This window comes from Phacochoerus africanus, chromosome 6 (genome assembly GCF_016906955.1).
Source record: "Phacochoerus africanus isolate WHEZ1 chromosome 6, ROS_Pafr_v1, whole genome shotgun sequence".
Lineage (NCBI taxonomy): Eukaryota > Metazoa > Chordata > Mammalia > Artiodactyla > Suidae > Phacochoerus > Phacochoerus africanus.
The window spans coordinates 124,456,130-124,468,828 of NC_062549.1; the positions used below are offsets into that span (position 1 = coordinate 124,456,130).

Consider the following 12,699-nt stretch of genomic DNA (forward strand, 5'->3'; position numbering starts at 1 on the left):
CCCAGGAACTTCTGCATGTGTGGGAGAGGCCAAAATAAGTAAATAAATAAATAAGGATTGAGATTATAAGAACTTGTATGAGAATTCTTCATATTTGACACAGGACTTAGTAATGCTCTTTGCTTTAGGCTTGTTAGTTGGAAAGGCAACACTTAAGCTGGAAACCTCTAAATGCCAAAATATGAAGGTCTTCAGAACTCCCTCCACATTCTTTATCTGAAGGGTCAGACAAGTAGGTGTGAGTGAGTAATGTTCATCTGTTTAAGATACAAACATCAACTGTACGTGTTATCCTCCCATTCCTCACCTGGCCAGGACTGCTAGGATTTGCTACTAGTGGCTCAGAATCAGTAGACACCTTAGTCCTATAGCTGTACAACACTGATAAGAAACATATTCAACGAGAGCACAAGCTTAAATTTTGAAACCATTAAAGTAGATAAAATGTATTAGGAACACTGCAAGTAAGTGACATGACAAATTACAGACAGGCTGACTTGGAATTGTACTTCCCATTTATAATGGATTACAGGCAAAATGCAGCTTTATTATAAACAACTTACTCACACACTTTGATCTCCCAAGCTGCTAATAGCTGAAAATTGGTATCTTAGAATGAATATACTTTTTAATTAACTGGATTATTTGAGCAACCAAAATAGTCTCATCCCCAAACCATTCTGAAGAAGAGGCCAATGAATGTTAAGGAAAACATTTAAATTGTATGGCTGTGGTCATTCAACAAATATTTGTTGAATGCTGCTATGTGCCAGGTAATAGGCTAGGTAGTAAGAGAGAAAAATAAGAACATATGACAAAACACCAAGGAACAGGGACTAAGTGGGGAAACAAATTATATAACGAACAGACTCAAAACACAATTTCTAATTATCCAGCAAGAAGAGAAAAGGTGAGTAAAGACTTCATCAATACTCAGCTATTAACCCGAAAGTAGTAAACTTTCAGATGAACTTAAAGAGGGCTTTGCAGGCCCAGGGAACATGTATAAGCAAAGTCCCAAGACAATACACACTTTTCTAGGAACAAAACTTCAGTATAGTTACAGCTCAAGGAGTTCCCACTGTGGCTCAGCAGAAATGAACCTGACTAGTATCCATGAGGATGTGGGTTCAATCCTTGGCCCTGCTCAGTAGGTTAAAGATCCAGCATTGCCATGAGCCGTGGTGTCAGACTGCAGAAGTGGCTCAGCTCTGGCGTTGCTGTGGCTGTGGCATAGGCTGACAGCTGCAGCTCCAATTCAACCCCTAGCCTAGGAACTTCCATATGCCATAGTTGTGGCCCTAAAAAAAAAAGTTACAGCTCAATTTATAATAAAGGAAGTAGCAAATATCTTTGGACATTGCACAAATAAAAAAGACCCAAGCTATGAAGGCTCAATCAAAGAGCTTGCCTCTCTGTCTAGTTCACTGCTATTTATTCCCCTGTATCTGGCACATAATAGGTTCTCAACATTGGCTAAATGAATAAACATACAAATAAATAAATGCTATCAAAGGAGACAAAAGATGAAAACCCTAATAAACCTGCTACACTCTATGAACAAGAAAAGAGTAACATGAATCAGGGCCGTGAAGAAGTTAGAGTAGGTTAAAAGATAAAAAAAAAAAAAAAAAGCCCCATGTAGTAGGGCTGAGTAACCTAGTTTATATACTTAACATTTTCTAAGATTTTTATTTTAATAAACATAGAATGAGTCATATTAAGAAATAATTCTAAAAGTGGAGTGAACAGGTATCAAGAATTAACTTAATTTAAAAGCAAAGGAGGAATTCAGAATAACTCCTAGGTTTTCAACTTGGGAAACTGGGAGAAGAGTATGAGGGGAAATTAGGAGGAAAACAGTATCATGATTATCTGTGTTTCATCAAAGAAAGCTATTAGACAAAGTATTTTTATGAACAATGATCATATACTGAGCCATAAAACATCTCAACAAGTTTCAAGCAATAAAATCATATCGCTTATGTTCTCTGACTGCAGTGACATAAAACTGAAAATCAGTAAGAAATATAACTTAAAAGTTTAAAAAATCAAGACAAGTACTTCTAAATAACTCAAGGGCCAAAGAAGCAATCATAATGGAAATTACCCAATATTCTGAACTGAACAATTACACCATACATTAAAACTTTTAGGATGCAACTAACACAGTACTTATGTCTTAAAATACCTACATTAGAAAAGAAAATAGACTTATTTTGTGGCCTAATGTATAAACCATCCTGGAGAATGCTCCATGTACACCTGAAACACATTATGGAAGAGAAAAATGTGTATTCCATTCCTTTCAAATCAAATGTTCTGCAGACATCTATGAAGTCCATCTGGATCATTTAAGGCCAGTGTTTCCTACATGATTTTTTGTCTGGATGATCTACTCATTGATGAAACTGAGATATTAAAATCCCTTATTATTACTGTATTGCTTTCTCCCTATAGGTCTGTTAATATTCGCTTTATATACGCAGGTGCTCATATTTGGGTGTTTCACTATTTACAAATACTACATCCTCTTGTGCTGACTCCTTTACCATTATGGAATGCCCCTCTGTGTCCCTTAGGATAGTTTTTTCCCACTGCAATGGTATAAAACTAGAAATCAATTACAAGGAAAAAAACTGGAAAATTTACAAATTATCTGGAGATTAAAAAACATGCTACTGAAAAACAAATAGTTCAAAAAAGAAAAAAACAAGAGATGTCAAAAAATGCCATAAGGAGTTCCCGTCGTGGCGCAGTGGTTAACAAATCCGACTAGGAACCATGAGGTTGCGGGTTCGGTCCCTGCCCTTGCTCCGTGGGTTATGAATCCGGCGTTGCTGTGAGCTGTGGTGTAGGTTGCAGACGCGGCTCGGATTCTGCGTTGCTGTGGCTCTGGCATAGGCTGGGAGCTACAGCTCCGATTCAACCCCTAGCCTGGGAACCTCCATATGCCGCGGAAGAGGCCCAAAGAAATAGCAAAAAGACAAAAAAAAAATACCATAAGACAAACGAAAATGGAAATACAACATACCAAAACTTACGGGATGCAGCAAAAGCAGTTCTAAGAGGAAAGGTCATACCAACACAGGTCTACAAAAACAAGAAAAATCTCTAATTAAACAGCCTAATATTACACTTCAAGAAATCAGAAAAAGAACAAAGGCCAGAGTCAGAAGAAGGAAGAAAATAACACAGATCAGAAAAAAAATAAATGAAATAGAGACTAAAAAGACAATAAATTAGATCGATGAAACTATGAACTGGTTCTTTGAAAAGATAAAATAGACAAACCCTTGGCTAGACTTAATTATAAAAAGACTCAAATAAATAAAATTAGAAATGAAAGAAATGTTACAACTGATACCACAGCAATACAAAGGATTATAAGAGACTACTATGAATAATCATATTCCAACAAGATGGACATCCTAGAAGAAACTGATAAATTTCTAGAAACATACAACCTACCAAGACTGAATCACAAGGAAGTATAAAATCTGAACAGACTGATTTCTAGTACAAAGACTAAGTAATTTTTTAAAAAATTCCTAACAAACAAAAGTCCAGGACCAGATGGCTTCACTGGTAAACTACTGAGCATTCAAAGAATTAATACCAATCCATCTCAAACGCTTCCAAAAAAAGAAGAGCAGGGAACCCTTCCAAACTCATTTGACAAGACCAGCATTTCCTGATACTAAAACCAGTCAAAGCTGTCACAAGAAAAGAAAACTATCCCGGATGGATACAGATGCAAAAACTCCTCAACAAAATATGAGCAAACTGAATGCAATAATATATTTAAAAGATCACATACCATGGTCAAGTATGATTTATTCCAGAGATGCAAGGATGATGTAACACGCACAAATCAGTCAACTTGATACACAGTATTAACAAAGAATAAAAATCATATGATCAGAGTTCCCGTCGTGGCTCAGTGGTTAACGAATCCGACTGGGAACCATGAGGTTGAGGGGTTCGATCCCTGCCCTTGCTCAGTGGGTTAATGATCTGGCGTTGCCGTGAGCTGTGGTATAGGTCGCAGACCCGGCTCGGATCCCGCGTTGCTGTGGCTTTGGCGTGGACTGGCAGCTGCAGCTCTGATTCAACCCCTAGCCTGGGAACCTCCGTATGCCGTGGGTGTGGCCCTAGAAAGACAAAAAGACAAAAAAAAAACCCATATGATCATCTCAATAGATGTAGATAAAGCATTTGACAAAATTCAAAATCCATTTATGATAAAAATTCTCAACAAAGTGGATATAGAGGGAATGCACCTCAACATAATAAAGGCCATATACAACAAGCCCACAGCTAATATCACACTCAATGACATTCCTCTAAGATCAGGAACAAGACAAGGATGCTCACTCTTGCAACTTATATTTAACATAGTATTAGAAGTCCTCGCCAGAGCAATTAGTCAGGAAATAAAAAGTATCCAAATTGGAAAAGAAGAAGTAAAACTCTATTTGCATATGACACGACACTAGAAGAGTAAAACTCTATTTGCATATGACATGAAAACTCTAAACATTCTACTACAAAACTGCTAGAACTAATAAATGAATTCAATAAAGTTATAGGATATAAAATCAACATATAGAAATCAGTTCCAGGAGTTCCCATTGTGGCTCAGTGGTAATGAACCCAACTAGGATCCATGAGGACATGGGTTTGATCCCTGGTCTCACTTAATAGGTTAAGGATCTAGTGTTGCCATGAGCTGTGGTGTAGGTCCACAGACACAGCTTGGATCCCACATTACTGTAACTGTGTCTTAGGCCAGCAGCTGCAGCTAGGATTCAACCCCTAGCCTGGGAACTTCCATATACTGCAAGTGCAGCCCTAAAAAAAAAAGCTAAATAAATAAAAACAAAAACCCGAGTTTCTATATACAAATACAGAACTAATCAGGAAGAGAAGTTTAAAAACAAAATCCCATTTACAATTAATTCAAAAAGAATAAAATACCTAGGAATAAATTTAACTAAGAAAGAGAAAGACCTGTACACTAAAACTCTAAGACACTGATGAAAGACAATGACGACACAAATATTCTTTTTTTTTCTTTAAGTCTTTTTAGGGCCACACCCATGGCATATGGAGGTTCCCAGGCTAGGGGTCGAATTGGAGCTGTAGCCACTGGCCTATGCCACAGCCACAACCACACCAGATCCAAGCAGCATCTGCAACCTACACCACAGCTCACAGCAACACCCAATTCTTAACCCACCAGCAAGGCCAGGGATCAAACCTGCATCCTCAGATTTGTTTACGCAGAGCCATGATGGAATTCCTGAAGACATAAATAAATGGAAAAATATACCATGTTCATGGATTAGAAGAGTTAGTACTGTGAAAATGTCCCTACTACCCAAAGCAATCTACAAATTCAATAAAATCCCTATCAAAATTCCAATGGCATTTTTCACAGAAATATAACAAACAATCCTAAAATGTATAAGGAACCACGAAAGACCCCAAATAGCCAAAGCAATTTTAGGAGGAAAAAACAAAGCTGGAGGAATCACACTTCCTGATTTCAAGCTGTGTTGCAATTATATCACAAAGCTATAATAATCCAAACAGTATGGTACTGGCATAAAAACAAACACATAGATCAATGGAATAAAACAGCCCAGAAATAAACCCATGTACATATGGTCACATAATTTACAACAAAGGAGCCAAGAATATATAATGGGGAAAGGATAGTCTCTTCAAAAAACAGTGTTGAAGAAAATGGACAGCCACATGCAAAAGAATGTAACTGGGCCACTATCTTATACCATACACAAAAACTAACTTAAAACGGATTAAATACCCGTAAGACCAAAAACTATAAAACTCCTAGAAGAAAACAGGGGCTGTAAGCTCCTTGATATCAGCCTTGGCAATGACTTTTTGGATTTCACACTAGGAGCATAGGCAACAAAAGCAAAAATAAACGAGTAGGACAAAAAAGCTTCTGTACAGAGAGTTCCCATTGTGGCTCAGTGGTAACATTTCCGACTAGTATCCATGAGGATGCAGGTTTGATCCCTGGCCTCACTCAGTGGGTTAAGGATCTGGCATTGCCGTGAGCTGTGGTGTAGTTCGCAGACGTGGCTCAGATCCTGTGTTGCTGTGGCCGTGGTAGAGGTTGGCATCTGTAGCTCTAATCTGACCCCTAGCCTGGAAACCTCCATATGAAATCATCAAAAGGAAAAGGCAACCTACAGAATGTGAAAAAATATTTTCAAGTTATATATCTCATAAGAGATTAACATGCAAAACATATAATCAACTCAAACAACTCAACAGAAAAACAACAAACAATCTGATTAAAAACTGACCAGAGGATCTGAATAGACATTTTTCCAAAGAAGACATACAGATGGCCAACAGGTACAAGAAAAGGAGCTCAACATCACTAATCAGCAGATAAATGTAAATCACACAATGAGATATCACCTCACACCTCTTAGAACAGCCATTATTGAAAGGGCAACAAATCATCAGTATTGAACTGCTAATACAAACGTAAATTGGGGCAGCAACTATGGAGAACAAAATGGAGGGTCTTCAAAAATTAAAAACAGAACTACCATATGACCTAGCAATTCCATTTCTGGGCATTTATCTGAAGAAAATGAAAACACTAACTCAAAAAGATGTATGTACCCCCATGTTCACTGCAGCATTATTTATAACAGTCAAGACAAGGAAGCACCCTGAGTGTCCACTGATATATGAATGGATAAAAAAAATGTGGGGGGGGGGTGTAAAATGGAATACTGTTCAGCCATATAAAAGTATAAAATCTTGACATTTGTAACAAGGATGGACCTGGAGAGCATTAGGCTAAATGAAATAAATCAGACAAAGAAAAACAAACACCATATGATCTCAATTAAATGTGGAACCTAAAACAACATCAACAACAAAAATTAAGCTCATGAATATGGAGAACAGATTAGTGGTTGCCAGCTCTGAGGAGTGGGGTTAAGGAAGGTGAGAAAATGAGTGAAGGGGATCAAAATACAAACTTCCAGTTATAAAATAAGTCACAGGAATGCCAAGTACAACACGGTGACTATAATTAATAACACTGTACGCATTTTTTTAAATTGTTGAGAGAAAATCCTAAAAGAAACAAGTGTTTATAACTATGTATGATGACAGATGTTAACTACACTTATTATGGTGATCATTTTGGAATACATATAAATACTGAATAATAATCTTGTACACCTGAAACTTGTGTGTTATATGTCAACTGTATATCAAAAAAATAAAAAAAACCCACAAAACCGAAACCAACCCAGTAGTGGATGCAGGGTCACACCAGGAATTAAAATGAGAAAAGTTCTAGTTGTCATTTTTATTTCACTAGTTGTAAGTTTTCTGCTAGTAAAAGGTGGAGCAGATCAGGGGGTGGTGGGGGGGAGACAAACTTATTAGGCATCCATCTTGTTTTGAAGTGGGCAGGGGAGGACAATAAATGCACAAAAACTAAATGAAAAAAGAACAGAATTTTTTAAAAAATTTTACTGGAGTAGAGTTGACTTACAATGTTGTATTAGTTTCAGGTGTATAGCAAAATGAATCAAGTAAACATATATCCATTTTCCCCCCATATAGGTTATTACAGACTATTGAGTAGATTTTCCTGTGCTAAACTCCCCACACCTCCCTCCCCACAAACCAGCTCCAAAACCTGTTTTAAGTCAGTGGTTCTCAAATGTAATTAAGTCCATAGATCAGTGTCAATCTGTAACAAAGTAAGAAAAGTAAGGACACTGTATTGAGTTTTAGGTTAAAATTAATCACCTTACAGACCATTCTGTTTTTTGTCTTTGTTTTTGTTTTGTTTTTTTTTTTTGGCTTTTTGCCTTTTCTAGGGCCGCTCCCGAGGCATATGGAGGTTCCCAGGCTAGGGGTGTAATCAGAGCTGCCGGCCTATGCCAGAGGCACAGTAACACAGGATCCGAGCAGTGTCTGCAACCAACACCACAGCTCATGGCAACACCAAATCCTTAACCCACTGAGGGAGGCCAGGTATCGAACCTACAGCCTGCAGCCTCATGGTTCCTAGTAGGATTCTTTTCCGCTGCGTCACAATGGGAACTCCCCATTATGTATTTTGAGAGCACATTCTTCTTACACTTCTAGAGTTGAAATCTCTCTTCTTTTATGAAATAATGGTGATACGTGGCAGTTTTTCAAAACATTTTTACTTTCCAAAATAAAAAGCTGGTAACCCTCTATCAGTACACTACCCCTAATCCACCAAGAAAAGCTAAAGGGTTGTGAAAGTCAAATCTGGGAATCCTCAGAAAACTCTTATTCAAATGTGAGCAAAAGAATCCTCCAAGGAAAGGAGTCACCACAGAAATAGAAAGATAGCCCAGAGAGAAATATTATTACTAAAAAAAAAAAAAAAAAAAAAAAAGACAGGAGTTCCCGTCGTGGTGCAGTGGTTGGCGAATCCGACTAGGAGCCATGAGGCTGCGGGTTCGATCCCTGACCTTGCTCAGTGGGTTAAGGATCCGGCATTGCTATGAGCTGTGGTGTATGTTGCAGACACGGCTCGGATCCCACATTGTTGTGGCTCTGGCGTAGGGCGGCGGCAACAGCTCCCATTCGACCCCTAGCCTGGGAACCTCCATATGCCTTGGGAGCGGCTGAAGAAATGGCAAAAAGACCAAAAAAAAAAAGACAACTAAGAAAAAAGAGAAAGGAGTATATCAGATATACCTAACAGGTTAGTTAAAATGAGTGCTAAAAACTGTTTATTGACGATTCCAAATCTAGAGTTTTATTAACAATTCCGAAGTCACCTATGATCACTGAGCTTAAATCCCTAACCACATATGGTTTAGAAGTAAAGACTAACAGGCTGAGTTTTGCTTATTCTTTCTAAAAGCTCAGCTCCTTAAGGAGGTTACAGGGTGGGGGAAATCTGAGCATTAATACAAGGTATTCGTTACAAGAATGGAAATAGTGTTGAAACTAGATTATTTACAGCAAAAATTCAGAGTCTAATAAATCTACTCTCTTACATACACTGATGATTCAGTCTGAATCTCTGGTGTAAAACATATAGTAGAATCAAGCAATTTTCTAGAAATATATGACCTTAAAACTGCAAATACATGGAATCCACATCTCAAATTACAAGTAAAAGAAAGTATTTTGCTCTCTAAAACTTTACAGTGTCTGGCACAAAGTAAGTTCTTAATAATTATCAATTGAGGAGTTCCTGTCGTGGTTCCAACTAGGAACCATGAAGTTGCGAGTTCAATACCTGGCCTTGCTCAGTGGGTTAAGGATCTGGCGTTGCCGTGAGCTGTTTGCTGTGGCTGAGGCGTGGGCCAGCAGCTGCAGCTCCGATTAGACCCCTAGCCTGGGAACCTCCATATCCAAAAAGCCAAAAAATAAAAAATAAAAATAAAAACAAAACAAACAAAAATCCTGTTTAAAAAATAATAATAATCACTTGAATAAATTAATGATAGCCTATACTTACCAATACACATACTAGTAAATAAACCCTCCACCTATCAAGTAAACATCACTATCCTATAAATACACATTCTAGTACACAAAAAGCCAAAAACGTTTTTAAAATTGCATTTAGTTTCACCTCTATTGAAGACTGAAACTAAAAGCAGAGGTAAATTATCCACCCCACCTCAAGTTTGGCCTGAGCCATCTAGAATTAGAGTTTAACCACAAAAAAGAAAAAAATATACAGCTTAACTACCCAAGAAGTAAGGCAATGATGGAGGTGTTTACAAGTTCAATGAGTGTGACTTTGGCTCTCTTCATGAAATTATAGAAAATATATTCAAATACCTTAAAATTTAGGATAAAACGTCAGTTTTATAGAACACTTCTCCAGGTTCAAGGTTTTGCAACAAGTACAAAATATTCTGTGATCACAAAAAGATTTTTATAAACTATTTTAAAAAATCAAAACTTCTTAAAAAAAAAAGAGTAGTGATACTTAAATATAATGTATCAGAAGTTCCCATTGGGGCTCAGCAGGTTAAGAGCCTGATGCTGTCTTTTTGAGGATTTGATTCAATCCCTGGCCTTGATCAGTGGGTTAAGGATCCGGAATTGCCACAAGCTGCAGTACAGGTTGCAGAAGCAGCTCAGATCCTGTGTTGCTGTGGCTGTGGCGTAGGCCTGCAGCCGCAGCTCTGATTCTACCCAAGCCCAGGAATTTCCCCATGCCACAGGTGCAGCATCAGGTCAATCAAGGTAGAATTAAGAATGGTAAATAAGTTTTCAGAATGGTAAGTAAGTATCAAACATTTAGAAATACTTTGAGATTTTAAAACTATATTAGATTTTTTAGAATGACAATTGGTTAAACCTTTTCGTCACAATATCCACAAACATTTAAACTATTTGTGCAAATAGAAGACAGAGTTTCTCCACAATGATACTTTAATATTAGTTTGCAGATCCCTGATGATATATTAGTTGTGAGATGGTTAGTTTCCTTGCATATGCAACAGACAGATTTAAAACAAAGCCAACAATGCTAATAACTTTAAAAAAAAAAAAAAACTGTCATGGCTCAGTGGAAACGAATCTGACTAGCATCCACGAGGACATAGGTTCGATCCCTGGCCTTGTTCAGTGGGTTAAGGATACGGCGTTGCCGTGAGCTGTTGGTGTAGGTCACAGACGCAGCTCGGATCCTGCGTTGCTGTGGCTATGGCGTAGGCCAAGAGCTGTAGCTCCAATCCGACCCCTAACCTGGGAAACTCCATATGCCTCGGGTGTGGCCCTAAAAAGAAAAGAAAAAAAAAATAGATAACTGTGATTTAAGATATAAGTACATTTTCATGTACCAAAGCTGGTATGGTTGATTACAGCATGTAAATGAAACTCCACTAAATACAGGCAAAAATGAACTGAATGGAAAGTTCAGAATTTTCATTGCAATCCTGTAGAATCTGGTCCTAAGACCAAACAGAAAGAACTGAGGTACCCTTGCTGCAAGCCACAGAGTTAAAAGTTCCAATTCCTAAAAGTATGAACTGGATCTTGGGTAGTAGAACAGATTTTAAAGGGCTTGAAAACACCTTCACCTTACTATACTGTTTAAATTTCTCAAGAGCATTCGCGTTTCATTTTCTCCTACTAACAATGCCATAAGAGAGGAAGAGGAGACTACTTATTATTCCCTTTAACAAATAAGAAATCTATAACTCAAAAAGTAAGATCACTTCCTTAAAGGTCTACAGAAAGTCACACTGTCTATGAAACAGACTAAGTTATTTTAGATGTGTCCCTTTGGATCCCGATTATGAACTGGAGTAACAAAATATAGTGGGAAGGCCAAGAACATTTTCAGACATAACAAGTGGTAAAATCAAGCCATTCAATGCACTAACAAGCCTCTTTAACCACAAGGCTTCTAAAAGCCTAACTTACCAGTGATGAAATGTCTTTCTGAAGATGCTTCAAATTGGACGTTAAATTCTCCGAGACAGGTATAGCTGTTCCTGATTTTGACACAAGAAAAAAGCTCAGAGACCACTGTCCCTGGGTTTACTCTCAAATCTCTGAGTGTAACAGTCTCATACAGATAAATAAATACAAAAGGACTTCATAAATAGTTTAAACTCCATCAAAACTGGGACATGAAGATATTTACTAGGCTGAAAATGCTACAAATAAAGTACCATGTTAGTTTTCTCCTCTCATGGGAGTATTACATCGTTGCATCTCAAGATCTAGCCATACAGTCCTCCTTTTAATTCTTTAAAGCTAAGATCTTTCCACCCAAGACATTCACACACATTGTACGTACTCCCCAAACTGCCCACCCCCAATCCCTCCATTGGTTGAATAGCTAATTCCTCTAGGTAATTATATCAGAATAGCTGCACTCTACAATACTCTTTATCGGAGAATTCTTGTTCTTTAAAGCGCTTATATTTCTCTTTTTCTCAATTCTTTATTTTGAAAGTTGCCAAATACAGTCAATATAATCATAGTTCACTTTTCACCTAGATTCACCAATTAATAGCTCACATTTCTCTCCCTCCCCGCTCTAACACACACTCTTTTTTGATGATCCATCTGAAAGTTACAGGCACCATGACACTTCACTAGTAAATATCAGTACATATCCTCTTAGAACAGCGATCTTTTTCTTACATACAAGACCATTGCCATACCTAGCAAATTTATTATCATCACCTGATGTACAGTCAAAATTCTCCCATTTGACACACAAAAAAATGTTTGTTAAAGCTTTTTTCAAAATCTAGGATCTAGTCAAGGTTCACACACTGCGTTTGCCACATCTCTTTTGTCTCCTTTAAGGTCAATTTTATCCTTGTTCTTGTTTTGTTCTGTTTTATATTTTTAACACTTGGACATTTTTTCACATCAGCTCTCTTGGTAGCATGCTACAACATTCTGGATCTATCTTATTGTGTCCTCATGATTAAAGTCAGGTTAAACAGTTTTAGCAAAAACACTACATAGGTGATAATGTGTGTTTACTTGTTTCCTGTGTCTCTGTCTGTGTGTGTCTCCCTCTCCACACCCTCTTCCAAAACACTGCACACTCCACAAAAGCAGTGAAAATGTCTCTGTTGTTCCATAGTGTATCTCTAGCCTCTCAGGCTATTCCACATATAAGGTCCTCAATACTATTTGCTGAATATAAGAAAATGA

General features: G+C 37.6%; 1 protein-coding gene across 6 annotated transcripts in view; it reads right to left on the minus strand.

Annotated features, from left to right (window-relative positions):
* Positions 1–12,699, minus strand: part of MTF2 (metal response element binding transcription factor 2) — a 66,070-nt gene that overhangs the window by 36,108 nt on the left and 17,263 nt on the right. The window contains exon 2 of one of the 6 annotated variants that reach the window (XM_047785285.1): positions 11,446–11,516. The exons of the other annotated variants lie outside the window; for them this stretch is intronic. Coding sequence (XP_047641241.1) covers positions 11,446–11,516 — 71 coding nt within the window. The remainder of the gene's footprint in view (positions 1–11,445; positions 11,517–12,699) is intronic. 6 annotated transcript variants of the gene reach the window in all.